Raw genomic sequence first — 17,500 nt, forward strand, 5'->3', positions numbered from 1 at the left:
CGTTCCGCCATTCCACCGAAACCGCGATTGCCGCCACAGGACTCTTGTGATTTTCTTCCCGTCCGCGTATCCTTTTTTATCCGCACTTCTGGATTTTATTGGTCGTTTGGCCACTTTTGGGACCAGAGATTCGTTGTTTTTTTTGCTGTTGTTGGCAGCCGCGATGGTGCTGATAAATTTACGTTGAATTAAACCCTTTTCGTAGCGACGAAGACATTCACGCAAAATAGGTTAATTTACTGAGGCTAATGCTGTGCTGGCGTGTGATGGGCTGTTTGCTTCCTTGTAGCGATTAATCGGTTGATAGCAGACTATAATAGTGACAGATTTTAGTGAGATAAAGTTTGGTAACTTACGAAACTGCTAGCTTTTCAAGAAGCTTAAGTTACAAGGTGACGTGATGGATTATTTCGAAAAAAAGGATATTAAATTGACGTCCAATGACGTCCACTTCGATCCAAACAAAAGGATTAAAACGATTCAGCAAAAGTCATCAATTATTCACTCGAAAAATCGTCAAATTTTATGTACGTTGCTAGACTCCTAATGGAAATTCTCACGAACAAAATTCAATCAGTCATTTTCTTCAAAGCGAATGTCAAAGACCATCCAACATTGCTCCAACTTAATACAAAAGCACCTGACCTGAGAGAAACATCTGTACTCGGCGACATCATGACATCTGCTTCAAATTAATGCAAACAACCAAGTGGTGCTGAAATCGGAGAAATCGAAAAGTTTCTAACAAGCCGGGGCAACAATCTCGAACGGTCGGATCACATCTAATGAAGAACCATTTACTTTGCAAATACAAAGTTACAGCGCGTACAATGGAAGCATCCGCCAAGCAAACGGAATTCCTCGAATCTTCCCTAAGTCGTACTTTCTTCAACTCTCGTTTACTCTCTCTCCCTCTTCTGCCTGTCTGTCTCTTATCGTCAAACCACTCCATTCAAGTCTTTCGAAAGGTCACATTTCGGAGAAACCTGATTTGTGTTTTATGTCTTCTCCTTCTCAACCTCGCAACACACACCAGTGACCGGACGCGAGCGTTCGGTCTTATCTTTGCTCGTCAGCAAGTCAACCCTTTTTCGGTTCAGTCCACCACCACTCACCTCCTTCCACCCATTTAAAGGATCATTTTGAAAGGTTCTTAGAATGAAAAATGATTTTCGCTCGAGTGAGCCCGCCTTCGGTACTCCGGTTGGACGGTTTCTCGGTTGGTGTGGCTCTCTCCGAGTACGCCCTCTCATTGATATGCAGAAACCACCCCCAGGAACCGATCGTGAACCGACGGAAGGGTTTGTTTTTATGCTCACTATTTTTCGGTGACATTTTTGGTGACATTTTGCTGATTCCTAGTATCAAAACGCGGACTCGGATATTGAAGAAGCGCACACAGGAAGGTCAAACTGCAGATAGGTTGTGGCTGATAGTGAGTGGCAAATGGATGACCATTCACTTCTTCATACTTAGGACGCGGCACTGCACCGATTCGTACGTTTAAAATCCCCGGCAAAAAATGGAATTCATATGTTGTCCACCACGAACCACGGATTCACCAAATACCAGCTGGTGGATCACATGGATTTTCCCGTGTTTTTGTGTCGTGCTCCTCCCTCAGGATATCATCTGCAATCGCGTACCGTGTGGTACGAATTAAAATCGGATTATTACTTCACCAGAGGGTTCCACTCATGCACACAGAAACACGAACAACCCCCAATCGGCAGCCGGTTGGTGGTGGGCGCATTCAGTTGACATCTGGTGCCTCGTTAGCTGGTGGTCATTTCGGTAATCGAACACCTCGCTCCCTGCCCTGCTCTTCGTTGATTAATTGAAATTAATTTACTGACCCACGACCACACCTTCCACACTGAACTGAACTCCCAGCACTGAGAGAGTTGTGATCCATATTTTAAGCGATTTTTAATCCTTCACACGCTTACGCACTCGCGTCGCACATTTAGCATAAAATTAAATAAAACACTTGAAATGCGACACTCTCCCCCCCCCCCCCTCCTTCCCAATCTTCCTCTCCCACTATCTGCCTCATCGGTTTGATAATCGAAAATGATACGCAGTTTGTGTGGACACCCCGCCCCCGGTGGGGCATGTTTGTCGGATTAAAAATGCATCCCTGGCCGCTGGAGGCGTGCGCTCGCTGCGGTTGCAGCACTTACGCAGCAGCAGCATCGGCCACATCTCGTGCCGCTTGTGCCGTTATGCCGACTTAAACAAACAACCACCAGTGGTGGCCGCCGCCATCACCGCCAATCGGGCACTCGTTTGTTTGTAGACGCATTATCAATAAATGGCCTCATCGGACCCGGAGTCCAGTGCATGAATAGGGCAGGGTGGCTGGCAAAAGCGTGTTGCTGCTGCCACGTGACATCACCACGGAACAACCGCACCAAAATGGCATTCGTTCGTGCTATCTAACGCGATCTTTCTCTCTCTTTCTCTTTCTCTCTCTCTCTCTCTCTCTCTCTCTTTCTCTCTCCCTTTCTGCCACTTTTGTGAGAAGCATTAAATGGACGAGTTAATTTAAATCACTGCCGCATTTACGACACACGCTTCTGGCGCACAGCTCTGATTGCTCTCTGAAGCGTCAACCCATTCGTTCGCCAGCACACCAACCACATGCTGCCGCACTCGCCACCGTTTTTTTGTGCGCGGACGATTTTTCGCCAATTTGGCCAATTGGTGACTCTGGTTCGTTTTTACTGTCGCCAGTGGGCCAGACGGAGCATGAGCGCAGAAGGCGCACTGTTGCACAATGAATCCGTGCTCGCCAGATTGCTTCGATTGTCTTGGAATCGCAGCTGTACGATGGTCACGTTCGTAGTGGCGCCAGCTCGCTACGACTGTCAATCAAATCCATCAAACGGGCGAGTAGGATTTTCGTTTTCTTTCTTCATTCTGGTTGGAGAATGTATAATGGTGTCATTAGGGGTTTATTAGCCAGCATTTACAGCAGTCTGTGAATGATTTTTAGGTAGCAGCTCCCTTACCTATGCTCTCCTTTTCATTCCCTTGATTGATTGAGCTGGCACATTGCTCTAGCAGACAGTCCATGTGTTGGTTCTCTTTAAATGCTCGCACCAACACAAACGAGCGGTATTAAAGATTGCTGATTTCGATTTGCCTTCCATGCACCATATCGCAAAGATTGGAAAGTTCTGCATGCAAACCAAAAGGTTATTAAGTAATCGATTAGGTAGCTACAACCGATCTCTACCGATCCTGTGGCATGATTTCAACCCCTCAAAAAGAAACAGAAGCAGCTATCAACGAAGGATTGCGTTTTTTCGATCCAAAATTCAATCAAATTCATACTCCCGTCTACCACAAGGCACAACCACACACCAGCTGTGGTTTGCAGTGAAATGGAAAAAACAAAAAATAAAAAACCCCCCCGGAATAGCATCCGCATAGCACGGTACCACTCGGGCTCGCGGCAGGCCCCCTCCGGGCGGTAGAACCTACCTCGACATCGACCCTCGTTACAGCGGCGTCTGTCCGCTAGCGTCGAAGCGGTAACGTAATATTCCCTGACGGATGATTATGACGCAGAACGGTCTCATTGCGTGAACCCGCGAGATCAAGCGGCCGGGCCATGCAGCCTCCTTCACACGCCAAATTGCCAATCCCCCCTCGCGTACACTGGAGAAAATTGGATTCCAATGTCGTCAACGGTGCCACAGTGCGGCAGAGGCCACGGAGGGTTTTGCAAACCGCCAACCGCGCTCGAAACGCTCGCAACATATGATTCATTTTAGGCGAAACACAAGCCAAGCCACCCATCTCCATCGTCATCAGCATCGTCATCATCGTCGTCGTCGTTCGTCTTCACGGTACAGACTTCACGATGTGGCTGGCAGCATTGCCGCGGGACCTTTCGAGCGCCGTGTTCCATAAATTCCAATTCCTGATTTATGCTTCTCGCTCGTTCGCTCGCTCGCTCGCTCCAAGAACGAAAAATACGACGAAAACGAAGTCGAAAACTGCTCTATTACAAACCCACAAACCCCTGGCCGCGAGGTTGACTCACTGACGTCGCCATGTGCGCACCCATGCAGCCCTTGGCCAATCTCTTCGGTGGCTTCGTGTCAATATTTGGTATTGATTTTCCATTTGCCATCCGGAAATCGATTCGTTCTTTTTGCTCCATTTTTTTTATCGTTCCTTTTCTTTCCTGCTAGTGCTCTCTTCCTTCTCTCTCTCTCTCTCTCTCTCTCTCTCTCTCTCTCTCTCTCTCTCTCTCATTCACATACGTGCTGATCTTCTTATGGTGGAAACGGGATTAGGGCGCTTTCCAGTTCTCCTGTCGTGCCGGTCCAACACCGGAAATCAAGTCCAAGTTTGGCGTTTTTATGCTGACACTTCGGCAGCGACTCGGCTGCCCCCGTAAAGCCATATTTGATGGAGCCATCACTCAGTTGGAATTATATTTTTAGCTTCGATTGCTGCTCCGGCATGCGCTGCGAGTGTTGCTGGTCGTGCAGAGGCAGCATTCGATCTCCTCCACTTTTTTTTCCACTTCGTTTTTGCTTTCATCAGCAGCATGCTAAGTGGTTCAGAGTCACAAAAAAGGCAAAGGACGTAAAGCGGCCAGCATCCTATTTACCTTCAGGCTCTTAGGGAGAATCGGAGCTTTTCATTTAATTTCATTCCCAATCCTGGCACCAGAGTGAGGCACCATCGTGCCCATCAACACACATTCTCTTGCACGTGCGTCTGGTTTTGTTGCTTCTGCTAACTGCTAACCATGTCCTACGTCAACCCTTGTCAGTCGGCCATCGTCCGGGCTCCGGGAGCCATAGCCATGGTCTCCGAGGTCGCATGCAAACGGCAGATCTAGGGATCCATTTTTTGGTCCAAAAGATGCTCCGAAATGATGCACAACATGATGAGCATGATGCGAAATGGACCACAGATGGAATGCATGAAAGGATGCGAACTCATCGTCCTCCTCCTTTCAACTCCACAAAGGCTGGCTGGCGGGCTGGCTGGCGCACAAAGACTGACATCAAGTGAAAGGCTCCCTTCGGAATGCTGGATGTCCGTTTTGATTTGCGTAGCCACACCAGTGCAAAGGGGGGCCAGTGCTGACTAGAAACAGAAAAGAAATGGAAAAAAATGAAAGCGAGGAAAAGGTAGCTGGGAGTGACCGAAATGGAACCATAAGTCAACGGTTGCTGTTCCTGCACATGACATCAAACCGAGTACACATTCCCCTTATGCACACATACACGTACACTCTGGTGGGATACAGTAACAAGAACACAGACACAGAAAAGTGAGGAGCACGACAGTTTGCGTTAACATATTTAAATTGAAAATTCTCTGTCAACCACTGGTGGAGTGGCAAACGGCGAGTCCATATGGCTGTGTCTTGGGCCCCACGGGAAGGGAATTGGAGTGTACTGTCACTGTCCGTGCCGTCCTGAACCCACAGGCCATCACAGGAAACCACCGCCAAGCTTCTCCTTGACTGCTCCGATGACGGCTTTTGGTCTGGTCGGTGCTGAAGTGTGTGTTCCGTGACCATTTTTAAATCCCCCCTCCCCATCGTGGCAGGACGCGAGTACCATTTAGGAAAGAAGCAGCAGCAGCAGCAGCAGCAGCAGCAGCAGCAGTGTCGTATCGTGGCCATCCCGTCACCGTAATAGGATGACAGTTGTAAACATGAAAAATGACACAAACATGCCCGCACCGAAGGGTGGTCTGGTGGTCAGAGCCGCACGGTCTGTCTGTCGCTCAGGCCTTGGTGTGTTCGGTAAAGCCCGCCGGCGTGTTACATGTTTGTGCATGTGTGTACCGGCCCTAGCGAGATTCTGGCGCGAGGTTCGGTCTTCCCAAACAAACAAAAAAACAACGAAAAAAACAACGAAACGAAGTGTCCAAACCCCAAACTTAAAAAGTGTAATGGACACACTTGTAATGGCAGGGAAGGGGGGGGGGGGGGGGGGGTTGTTTGGCCGGGAGCGATATCCGGTTACCAGAAACGTTATAAAACCCCTTCTTCTTCTTCTTCTTCTTCCTGCTCTAGTTGGCGATTCAACTGTTGATCCCCCGCTTTATGTATCCCATGATTCAAGTCTGATAAATTCCACACCCAGACAGCCATAGGAAAAGGAAATGAGGGCGGCCACGATAAGGGATTCGTCACTTGCCAGCCAGCCAACCTGTACCTTCTTGGATTAAGCGTACAAGCGCACACAGCGGCGCGCTAATCACCGCTATGGTTAGAGCATTAAACCACCCGTCCACCCCCCCCCTTTGGGCCAGAACAACTCCAGTTACTCGATGCGTGGTGCTGCTAAAGGCGTGCTGCGTGTAATGAGGTTGAATCCTTAATTGACCAACGAGCGGGTGGCGGAGTGGCATCGGGAACGGAGTAACCCGTCCCACCCACACCACACCACAAATGATTCTCCGGCCAATGAAGCGTGCCCAATGGCCAACGATAAAGCGGACGCTGACTCGGAGTGCTGATGGCTTGGATGGATTTTATGGCCCCTGCCGGTCGGTCCTGGGGTGGTGTCTCTAGACTAGTGCCTGGGTCTGGGTGTTGGGTGTGAATGGTAGAACCCCGGTAGCCCAGCGTGTAAAACATGAGCAGCCGCACACCAAGGCGCTTTTATCACCAACGTGCGTTCGCCTTGTAAGGCTTCACCAGGGAGCCAGATAACCAGAAAGGCAGAGAGAGAGAACGAGAGAGGTGTCCGAGGTTTCGCGCATTCCTTGCGCTGTGCTGTCACGCACGCCCTCACTCCTCGCCACACCCCGCCGAAAATCCTTCACCTTCAACGACAAATGGTTCAAATGACATTTGCGCACGCAATGTGCTCGGAGGAAAAAACAAATAGAACTCTTTGGTGTGGCCGACACACAACACACGCCGAACGGATGGCCTTTAACGACCTTTAAAGCGTAGATAATCGGCGTTAAGGCCGGCTTTTGGTGTTGAAGGTTCGGATGCCCCTTACGCCCCTTGTTCACCCAGAAGGGCGACACTACCTTTACATAACGCAGGTTTCATGGAAATAGATTTCCTTTCGCTAATTGTTCGCCTTCGAAACACACGGCTCCACGGCTTCTGTTTACTCTGCGCTGCGCTGCTGAGCCCCATTATCTGCTCCGAGGTCCAATCATAACGAGCAGCAGACCATACACCGACCGATTGTCGCTGAACCCCCCCGCCCGGCATCCAATTCCGACCGCCCGGCAATCAACGGAAACATAATCTTTATTGGCGCTGGTACGTGATAACGATCCGGTCACGCATTCCCGATATTCCGCGCCAACACCATTTGCCACGGTTTTGGGTTCCATAAATCATACAGCATCGCGCGGCGTGGCGTGCGTGGCATGGTGCCGTTGCTCTGTTTGGCACAGAAGAAAAAAAAAACACGCGTCGAATCCTTGGCCAAACCACGAGCACCAGCCCGGCGTGATGCAATCATTTCTTTGGCAAACAGTCCACGGCGCGTCTGTGGTTGAAGGTGGCTTCTCAAAGTGTCCTCCACCACGGGACACTTTGTCGATTTGCGCTAAAAGTGTCGTTGGATTGACCGCGCGATGTGATGCCGATACTGACGAGTGTGTATATGTGTGTGATTAAGCTGGCTGGCTGGCTGGCTTTACTTTTCTTCTTGTCCATCCGATAAAACTCCAGCCACAAGGCCACGATGTGCGATGTTGCGTTGAACAAACATCAATGGCAACAGCAGCAGCAGCAGTCGCCAGCTGGCCAATGGTTGGCTGGCCCTGCAGCGATAGAAGAACTCGCTTTCGATGGCCACAGCACGAACGAAGAGTGTGTCGGTGTTTCATGCTAGGATTGGCTTTTAAATGCGGTTCGCCTTCGTCGCCAAGCTCTGACCTGTTTCGCTCCAATTCCGGCGGTCAGACCATCGGCCAGCCTGGTCCTTTCCACGATATGTGCCGATGGATCAGCCATGTGTGTCATTGTCGTCCAACAGTGTCCATGCCGGTACCAGTTTGCCTGCTCGGTGCTCTGTTTACACACCGCAAACAGTGTCCAGTGTCGCGCAAAGTGTACCAGCGTTTCCGAGTCTTGGAAGCCTTGGAGCGTTGAATTCCCAAACCAGCACACACGCCTAGTACGCCTCGATGGACGGACGGCCTAGGGGGCGAAATCGATACAATTGCAATAGCGAGAACGTTTATTGAATCGGGACAAATAACGGGGAAACGGAGCGTCATAAATCGTTTTTCGAGGCGCAACCATTTGAGATGTCAATCCAGAGCGCGGTGTCCGCGTGTGACACTACGATCTGGCGAGTGATGTGTGCGAATAATGGGAATGTTTTTTGGTGAAAAAGGTATATTTTTTCCTTCGATGACACATTTGTTGAGGTGCCACTGAACGATTGCAATATTTTAGAACAGTCACAGGTCCTTTTCTTAATCTTGCTTTCGTGTATGATCGAGGTTCAGTAGCAATATGTCCCGATGATGCTCGATAATGAAACATGCTTTCATCAATCAATTAATTTGATTTTCAAGAAAATTAATCAACTCTTCCATCAATACTTATCATCGCCTAATTATGTTTTGCGGCCCGCGGTGCCGTCCACAGTGTATATGTATGTTAAGTTTGCTCATTAATAGTATGTTCTATGTAATTTTATTGTATGCCTTATGTTGGAACTGTAGATTGGTAATATATCTGGGAAAATGGCACGAAGAAATAAATTTCCAACATTTCAACATTCATCACATAATGGAGATCCCTTAAAAATGCTATTTAAATTTCTATTATAAACCCCTGAATGTACCGGTTACCTGGCGCCTCCATTCCGAAGGGCGCCTCCATGGCGTTTTGGCAACGGAGCTACATAAGTTCGCGTTCCCGGTGCGGCGACCAGTTTTGGATTTGGCTTTACCTCTCCCGCTATGAAAAATGGCACCAGTTGAGCTTTGGTGGGAAAAAGCAAATTTATAAAGCCATGCACCTCCAAATTATGTCGTGAAATGGCCCGCGGACTGGTTTTTGATTTTAACTGCGGCTCGCTGACTGGCTGAAACTTTCATTTCGTGACCCACATGCTAATATGCGCTTGAGACCGCTGATCTAATAAATGAAGCGAGCTCATAGTGGTCCTCAAAATACTTCTCTACATAATCTTCATTCCAGCTATGCCAACGATTCATTATGAAGCTTTTTACAGAAAGGGCAAATATCTCAATGTACTTATTGCGCGCCGAATTGTGGCTAACACTGCTCACTTCAGTGAACTAATGCTCTCTTCCCATTTCTTCCCATTCCAGGTCAATGATGCAGTCGTCAACCTTAGGGGAAACATGAAGTCCTAGCGCCAACCGCCAGTAGATCCGTCTAGAGTCGCCAACCCACCCCAGCCCAGTCCCCTGAATTCCCGCTACGACACCCTTGTCAGTGCACATCGGCATCGATTCCGGTTGATCAGCTTGGAAAACAACCACAATCAGAGGCAGCAACAGCATTCAAATCGGCACCGGTACCAGGAGATGGTTTCAATCAGCCCGCTCGAAGCCAACCGCACCAACCGTCACTCATCGTAGGATCCTTGGGCCCAGGGTGTCCCCCTCCGCTCCGCTTCGCGAGTCCAATGAAACACCGAGCTGCTGGTGTGTTGCCGGTGGCACCATGCGTGAACCTTCAACGATTGACGCCTGGCACCGGGAGCCCGGCGGAGCACCCGCGTAAAACCGAGACCCAAGGTGCCCGATCGTGGTACCATTTAGCGGAGCCAATCCATCGTTGTCACCATCATCATTCCATCAATGCCAGTCCCTTGAGGAGCGCCAAATCACACGATCTTCCACCAAAGACTGCCATCGTGACGACAACGACGGCGGTGGTCGCGTCATCACTTCATAAATCGCACAGATGGCAGTACCGTCGAGGATGGACAGGAGCAGCATTGTTGCTACTACTTCTTGGGGTGTCCGTGACCGCAGAAACAGTAGAGGAGGTGACGGCAACCCATCCCAAAACAGCACCCCTACAATCAGACATCATGCAAGCGGAGGAACCAGCGGCTTATCCGGCCGTACTGGCGCTGGCCGGCCAATCCCAGTACTACGGCAACAGCCGAGAAGGAGGAGGCCAACAGCAGCAACAGCAACAACAACGGTGCGCCCTAACCGAGCATGCCTGCACTAACGGGCGCTGCATTCCGTGGAACAAATACTGCAATAACGTTAATGACTGTGGTGACGGTAGTGACGAGCCGCGGTTTTGCACACGTAAGTCCCTATCGGCGCCGACACCGCACGGCATGCCGTCAAAACCGAGTCCTCATCCATTGTTTCACCTACTCGCTTCCCTTTCAAACCCCCCCCCCGCCCCCCCCCCCCCCCCCCCCGATATGACATTTGCATCCATCAAACATAAATGTTTTGTTTCGTATTTTGCCGTTTTTTGTGTGTGCTTTTTCTCCATAAGTTCCGCTCCTGTTTTTCAAATGGAACACTTCCTGCTGTTATTGTTGTTGTTTCGCTGTTGCTGTGGCACAGAATGATGTCGGTCTCCCAACCCCCTGCTGGTCTGGTTTCTTGTGTACTGGTTCGGTGCTCACTGCAACCGATTGCATGGGTTTTTCCCTGTTTAAAAAAGTGAAACATTGTTGGAAGAATGGTGGTGTAGAAAAGGGTGGAGAAACTGCGAGATAAAAACATGCCGGAACTAGCTGAGAATGCTGGGTGGGAGAATGGGAGGGTGCTGATGGAAAAAAAAGGTGCAGGACATTCAACTGCAATTTGTTGTGATATCTTTCCGGTTTGTGTTTCCTTCTTTTTGTTTGTGAGTGAGTGTGCGATGTGTGCGCTGCATGCATTTTCATTCAATTCCATTTCCTTTCTTTTGTACCGGTGCCGAGCCGCCGACTGGCGGAAATGCATCTTTTTTTAAATTTACAAACACAATCCAACTAGACAAGCTGGTGTGTATTTTGTTAAACAAGGTATGGCAAGCGAGTGGGAAATGGCAGTCGTGATGTTGAAGCCGAACAAGCGTTAAATAGGAAATTGAAATGTTGAGTAACATGGGGGCATGTTGCTACATGTTGCAGTTTGCAGATCGTGATCGAATGTTTTCCTTCCTCTCAATATTTAGGCTTTTGCGTTACTATTCAGATCCATCTCCTACAAGAGATGGCCAATAATATTGAAAGATAATTAATAAAAGGGTAATAAAAAAATGCCTTAGATAGTTTTCCACAATTAGTTTTAGCAATTTCCTAGATTTCTTTGTACACAATTGAAGATAGATATTGTAAGTTAGCTATTAAAAGTTCCTCTAATCTCGATGGTTATGCTTTTCCCAAAACTGCATCGCCAGGCACAGTTACATCGAGCTGATTCGAACTGCGATGTTGTGCGACATTGCAAATCTATTACTCTGCAGTACCGTTTCTGTGCCGTTTTCACATCGATCATGTACGCACTAATGCATTCGATGCCACCACTTCCGTGATTGGCTTATTTACCTTTTCTTTTTTTCGACCAAACTCCAATACATTCAATTTCACTGATAGGCTACACTGACAGTTACAATTCACATTCCCACGTACGGCCAGACTGCACCAGTAGCCAACATTCCCAGTGGCCCGTAGAATCAACACACACAAAAAAAAATGGCGCCGATCAACACGATGAACCAATAGCTTTCAGTGATGACTTTTAACTCCTGGCTGCTGCATTGGATTGTTTTTTTTTTGTTTGTTACATTTTCCCTTTTTTATTTCCTTTCCTTTCCACCCTTTGTCACTTTCCCCATTAAAGCCTTTCGCACGTTTGGTGAATCTGGCCATGGGTGGGCATTCCCGGGCATTTCATTCAATGCACGAGGCACCCTTCCTGCGATTGTGGATGCAGTGCGCGCGACAGGTGTGGTAATATCAAAGGCAGAGGATACGAAATCGGCGGGAAAAAATCCAATAAACGCGCGGTGTAAAATCGATTTTCACCATTCGACAGGCGGCAATGGTGCTGGAGGTGTTGTTGGTGTGAGAGGGGAGAGAAGGGAAGATAACAAAACCAAAAAAAGTTCCAACAAAATAGAAACGAGTGCACGAAAGCGGCAAACGAAGTAGAGGAGTGGAAATGCAAATGCATGCATAATTTAGCCCGCTCGGAGTCGCTCGGAGTTGCAATCTGGCCGGAGCAACTTTTTCCCCGGCCCGTGACGTGACTGCACCAGGTGCACCAGCCTGATGCAGGTGCAGGTGGTATACAACCAGAGAGTGAGGTGAATGGGATGGGTGTATTTTCCCAGCTTTTTTCCCATCTCTTTTTTTTTTTTTTTGTTGCAAGAAGTTTCCCCACTGCAATGCGTTGCGCGAAACGCTCGCTTATCGCGGGAAGGGCAGAAGGTGAAGGATTGCGGTTGAGTGGTGGCGGTGGTGGTAACCAACAAACAGAAAACCTAAAGAAAGGGGAAAAAAGGAATCGCGACAAAGTGGCGTCCTTTTTTGGGGTGTTGCAAAGTGGTTGTATGCGTGCCGTTGGTACAGGGGGCCTACGAGGTGATGCTTCACACCCTATCACTTCTGGTTGTGCCCATGCATTGTGCAGTATCGCAAGTGAAGCATCTAGTTCCGGTGACGACAAAAAAGTAGGCAAATTTCTACCAAACCACGTCACGCCACAATAAGAACAACGGACGGGGGGGATGTGGTAGAAATGTGTTAGCCAGAGGAGGGAAATATGGGAAGCACACACATCGAAGTAGAAAGAGGAAGCCAATCGTAAAGGATTGCCTTGTTGACGGCCATGGCACGTCGAGCGAACGTGGCGAACGGGTTGCTCGCCGAATACCTTTTTGGCTAGAGTCAAAAATGTGTTTTTTTTTTAGTGCCACGCAAATGGCTTTCGTGGTAGTTGGTGTAAATATTGTAACACTTTACTGTCGACCATCAAAATGTGTTCCATTTTACACTGTGTATGCTAGTAGAGGATGTAGGAGAACAGGACATCAGTCAACGGGATAGTGTAGTTTGTACGAAGGTCCTACTTCTGCTCTTCAAGATATTATGATGACAAAGAACACTAAAAAATAAACTAAAACAACTATGATGAAGACGTCAGATTACGCAGAATTTACTGCAATTCTGGCTGATCTTGTATTAATCGGATGTAAAATTAGTAATAACATTAATTTGTATTCCAAACAAATCATAAACGAATGTCATAAAGGAATAGCAACTAAACTAAACCAACCAAATGCTATACTACAACTCACACAACGACGTAGGATAATGCCATTTTCTCCAAGATTGACCTGTTGCAGACGATGGTTGACAATGGAACTTCTTGCAATCGCTTCAATAGTGCTGGAAAAAACCATAAAAAAGAATGTTTTAAAAACGTATTAACAATCAAACTAACACTCAGATTAATGATGTTTAAAGTACTTTCTCGGAAGGTTTTTTACCCCGCCTCACAAAGTAACACAACAAAAATATCGAAAGCATTCTCCAAGTAGAGGCAAAAAAGGGAAATTGAAAACGTCTTCCAGCATCCCCCACTCGATCAATCAAACTGGCAACTGGTGTGCGCACCACAATGTGACAATCATCTCCTCAATTCACCATCGCAAGCGCGAGTAATTGACTCAAGTGGCCCGAACCCGAAGTCAACCGATGACACTCGACATAATTTATCTCCAAATACTGCATTCCAGTTCCGCCGACTGGAACCTCGTCCCGATTCCTCCGATGTTTCTTTTCTCTCGTGAAGCCAATGATCATTGAGCATTGTGCTCGGTATGCTTTCCAAGCAATCGAAATTCAATCAACTAAGCTCGCCACGGACGTCGGGAAAGGATCACTAGCCATCCAAACACACACAGACAGACACCTGAAGTGCCATCGTGTTACTGAACTCAAGTGCTCGACTAAACTGTCGAACACGGCGCCATGGCTACTCCGATTGCTGCTGAGCGAAATTTTTGGAAAAGGGAATTTCCTCGTTCACTTTGAGCGAGCGCACGCGACACAACGTCGCACATGACGTTTCTGCGTGACGTTTCACGATTTTAAGGCGGTGGCTGGTTTCAGCGGAGAAAAAGGACAAGTGAATCCATTATTCCCTCACTGCACGGCTGTCCTGTCCCGTCCTGTCGGAAAGTTTGCAAATTTATTCAATTGGAATTGTTTTTTCGTTTTCTGTTCGATCACCCAAGCACCTCTTTTGCTCCCTGACGCGCTATGTCTCCTGATACCGAAACAGCAAATTGAACAACTTTTTCGGTCCATTCCATTCCTTAACATTCCGCGCGATTTCTCGTCGTGAAGCCAACTTTTGGTCGTCGCCGTTTGCCCGCAAACTTCATCTTAACCTGTCGCAAGCCCCTTTTCTCACATCGCTTTTCTTTCTTTTTCTTCCCCACCTTTCACTCGGCAGGCTGCAACCGCACGTACTATGGCAACATTGGACTGACGTACAATCTGGAGCTGCACCGACCGAAGGAGGACCGGATACCGTACGTGTGCATCCTGACGTTCACGGCCGAAGGTGGCATCTACGGGGACATCGTACAGGTATATCGATTGTTCACCATCCTTTCTCTCTCTCGCGCTCTCTCTCTCTCTCTCTCTCTCTCTGCCTTTTGCTTTCGTTCCTCCTGGCACATTTCAGCAACCAAACCAAACAGCCAGCTGCCCTTGTGCTGCCTATTTGAGCGCGAAACTCGGTCGGTGGCGATGATGATGCTGGTGGTGGAAAAAGGTGTTGACAAATGCGCCAATTGGTTTCACCACCTCGCGCTCATCGGGTTATGGTCGGTGTGGAATTCAATTCCCGGCTCTGTCATCCGGCTTTTGCGCGGCTCGGGTGACGGATTTTGATGCGCGTTTCACCGCGACACTCGGTGGCATTAATCAATCAAACGCATCGCGTCATCAGCAACACGCATGGGCCGCATGGGCCCGCATGGCGGTATGAGTGCGCTGCGGGGAAAACAACTTTTCTCACCACCCGCTGCGGAGGGAGGGACGTGCCCTCCAGTGCATGTGCGCGCGTATGACAATGCAGCTGCTGGCGTAATTTGTCCCGAGTTCTATGCACTCTTCTCGACCTCGAGTGTTCAGTTTTCCGGGGGGGGATGGGGGGTTTCCAGCGACGATTTTCCGCCATCCCCCCCGGTTGTCCCGGTAAAAGTTCTCTCCGCAGTCCTCTCAATCCTGCCGCATTGTCAAGGCTCCAGTGCCACGCTATTTGACATTCAAACGACATAGGCCAGGGCTTGGGGAAAGCTGTTGTGAAATACATCAAACTTATAATCCTTGTGTGCTCCTGCGTGGCCACAGGGTGTTGGTTGTTCCCCTGGAACCGGGCGCGTACCTCGCGCACTACGGTTCACCAATTCAACCGCCAGGGATCATGCGGTGTCCCATCGAAACCGAACGACCGACCAACCATCGAACGCAAATTTAATCGATTCACTGAAAGCTTTTTGATGTTTCATCAAAATTTAATTAAACTTGATCCTACGATCGGTGGCCGCGTGTACGTGTACGGAGCGTGCCTCCTCATGCCGCTGCCAGTGACATTCGCTCCACAAATAATTTGAATTCCAACAGCAGCAGCACCAGAAGCAGAAAATGTTCCCCGTTTTTTGTTGGATGCCAGCGAACAGCCCAGGCTCGCTCGCAAGCAACCAGGAAGCTGCACCAACGAGACTGATCCGCAAATGATGAACTGTGATGCCTCCTCCGCAGGTCGTCAGCGTATCGATGCGACAGATCTCGTTTGCGGAAGATGAGGAGAAACTTTTTTCTGGTTTTTTGGCCCACAAATCTCACCATTACCCCCCGCGACGGTGCTGGAAGCTGTGGGCAATGTTTGATTAAATGATAAAACGAGGTGAACGAGGAGTGAGTAAACGACGGGCAAACCGATGCGCCACCAACCTGGAACGAACGAACGGGAATCAGGCTTTTTGCTATCGTGGAAGTGAAATTAATCCGTACGAATGCCATGCCATGGCGAGTCACGAGGTGAAAGGTGATGAAGGCGCCGTGGAAGTGAAACAAATGTGTAATACGATGAATGCCGGCCGATTGAATAGCGTGCCATCGCTGCGTGGCTGGAGTTCAGAGAAACTTGTTTTACACATCCCAGGGGTTCAGACCTGGTGCATTCCAGTGAGCGTGATATGATCATTCTATGATGTTTTGTAGTGCGGCGCGAGTGCGGCGGAGCTGGAATTTGCCTTTGTTCTGCTGCTAGATTATTTCATTAACGATACTACCGCAATACTGTGGTGCTGTTATGATGTAACTAGCACATCGAGTAACAAAAAAACATAAAATTAAAGAGAAAATTCATTAAACACGGTACAGAGAGTGTTTAAAATTGAATCTGCTATCCCTCCCCCCCCCCCCCCCCCACCTTCCCTGCTTTAAATCAACAACCAAGGCATCACACGGTAATTGCTTTTGACGTCACAGTATCTCTCACGTGTACCGTGCACACGTCACTTTCGAACCTAAACTGACAACCTAATTCAACTTATCCGCTCGTGAATCACCTGCGAACACTCACCTCACCACCGGTTAGATCAAGCGGAGAGCTCGTGCTCGTGCCCTGGCTTAAATAGGATCACCGGAACACACGCAGGGTAGCTGACGGTTCCAGCTGACGGCCATTGGCCGTACCGTGTACGCTCAGTGACCGGAACGCGTGCGACAGCATCGGAAAAAGTCAATTTTCCTTCGACCCCTCGTACTAGAGACTCTTACAATGTTACGCGGTGAAGCGGTGAAGAAAGAGGAGAGTGGAGTTGCTGGCTGAAATAAGAAACTTTCCCTCGCTCGAGTCCACCGGTTCACCGGTTCGAAGATGGATTTCGTACCATCGATGGGATCCGGTTGCCAACTGGCCCAAGATGTATCACTTTCGCATGGATCGCTTTGTCTTCGCTCTTGGGTCGATTATGGATAAGAGGAGACGTGTGCAGTGACCGTTGCGTTGTACAATCTTATCCAAAAATAGTAGACCAAGATAGTAGTCCACGAGCGCTGCGTTGACAAACTACCAAAGAGTGTTCGATATCAACTGTCATGTTGGATTTTTAAGACCTCAACAGCACCTTTTTGAGGATATCCTTTTTATCTAAATGGACCTTTTTCAACAAGATCCTGAACAACCAGTCGAAAATGAAGCAGTTACAGTCCAATCAGTTGTTGAGATTCTCCGTTCACGCAGTGTCGTGAAATCAAATCAATCGAATTCGGATTCCAAAAGGCCTTAGGCCGCAGTGCCAGATAAGCCATGTCCTAGACCCTATAACGGACCTTGGTAAAAGCATTCCTCTGCCTGGGGGGGGGATGGGAGTGTTTGCAGTCACAGAGTATTCGCGCCATGGTCGCTTTAATACGATTAATTTCTTATTGCCCGTGCTCTTGGGCCGTGCTCTTGGTACCGTGCCCAGTCCCAGAACCGTGGACCGGCGTCCTTAAATAGCTTTATCGATGGTTCC

The 17,500-nt window shown here is 48.7% G+C and overlaps 1 protein-coding gene across 3 annotated transcripts in view; it reads left to right on the plus strand.

Moving 5' to 3' along the window:
* The window catches only part of LOC126579210 (uncharacterized), a 92,603-nt gene that overhangs the window by 45,381 nt on the left and 29,722 nt on the right, over positions 1-17,500 (plus strand). For all 3 annotated transcript variants that reach the window (XM_050242598.1, XM_050242597.1, XM_050242599.1), the window contains exons 2-3: positions 9,304-10,263; positions 14,422-14,558. In XM_050242598.1, the coding sequence (XP_050098555.1) occupies positions 9,624-10,263; positions 14,422-14,558 (777 nt within the window). In that variant the 5' untranslated portion in view covers positions 9,304-9,623. The remainder of the gene's footprint in view (positions 1-9,303; positions 10,264-14,421; positions 14,559-17,500) is intronic.

The sequence above is a fragment of the Anopheles aquasalis genome, chromosome 3 (genome assembly GCF_943734665.1).
Source record: "Anopheles aquasalis chromosome 3, idAnoAquaMG_Q_19, whole genome shotgun sequence".
Taxonomy (NCBI): domain Eukaryota; kingdom Metazoa; phylum Arthropoda; class Insecta; order Diptera; family Culicidae; genus Anopheles; species Anopheles aquasalis.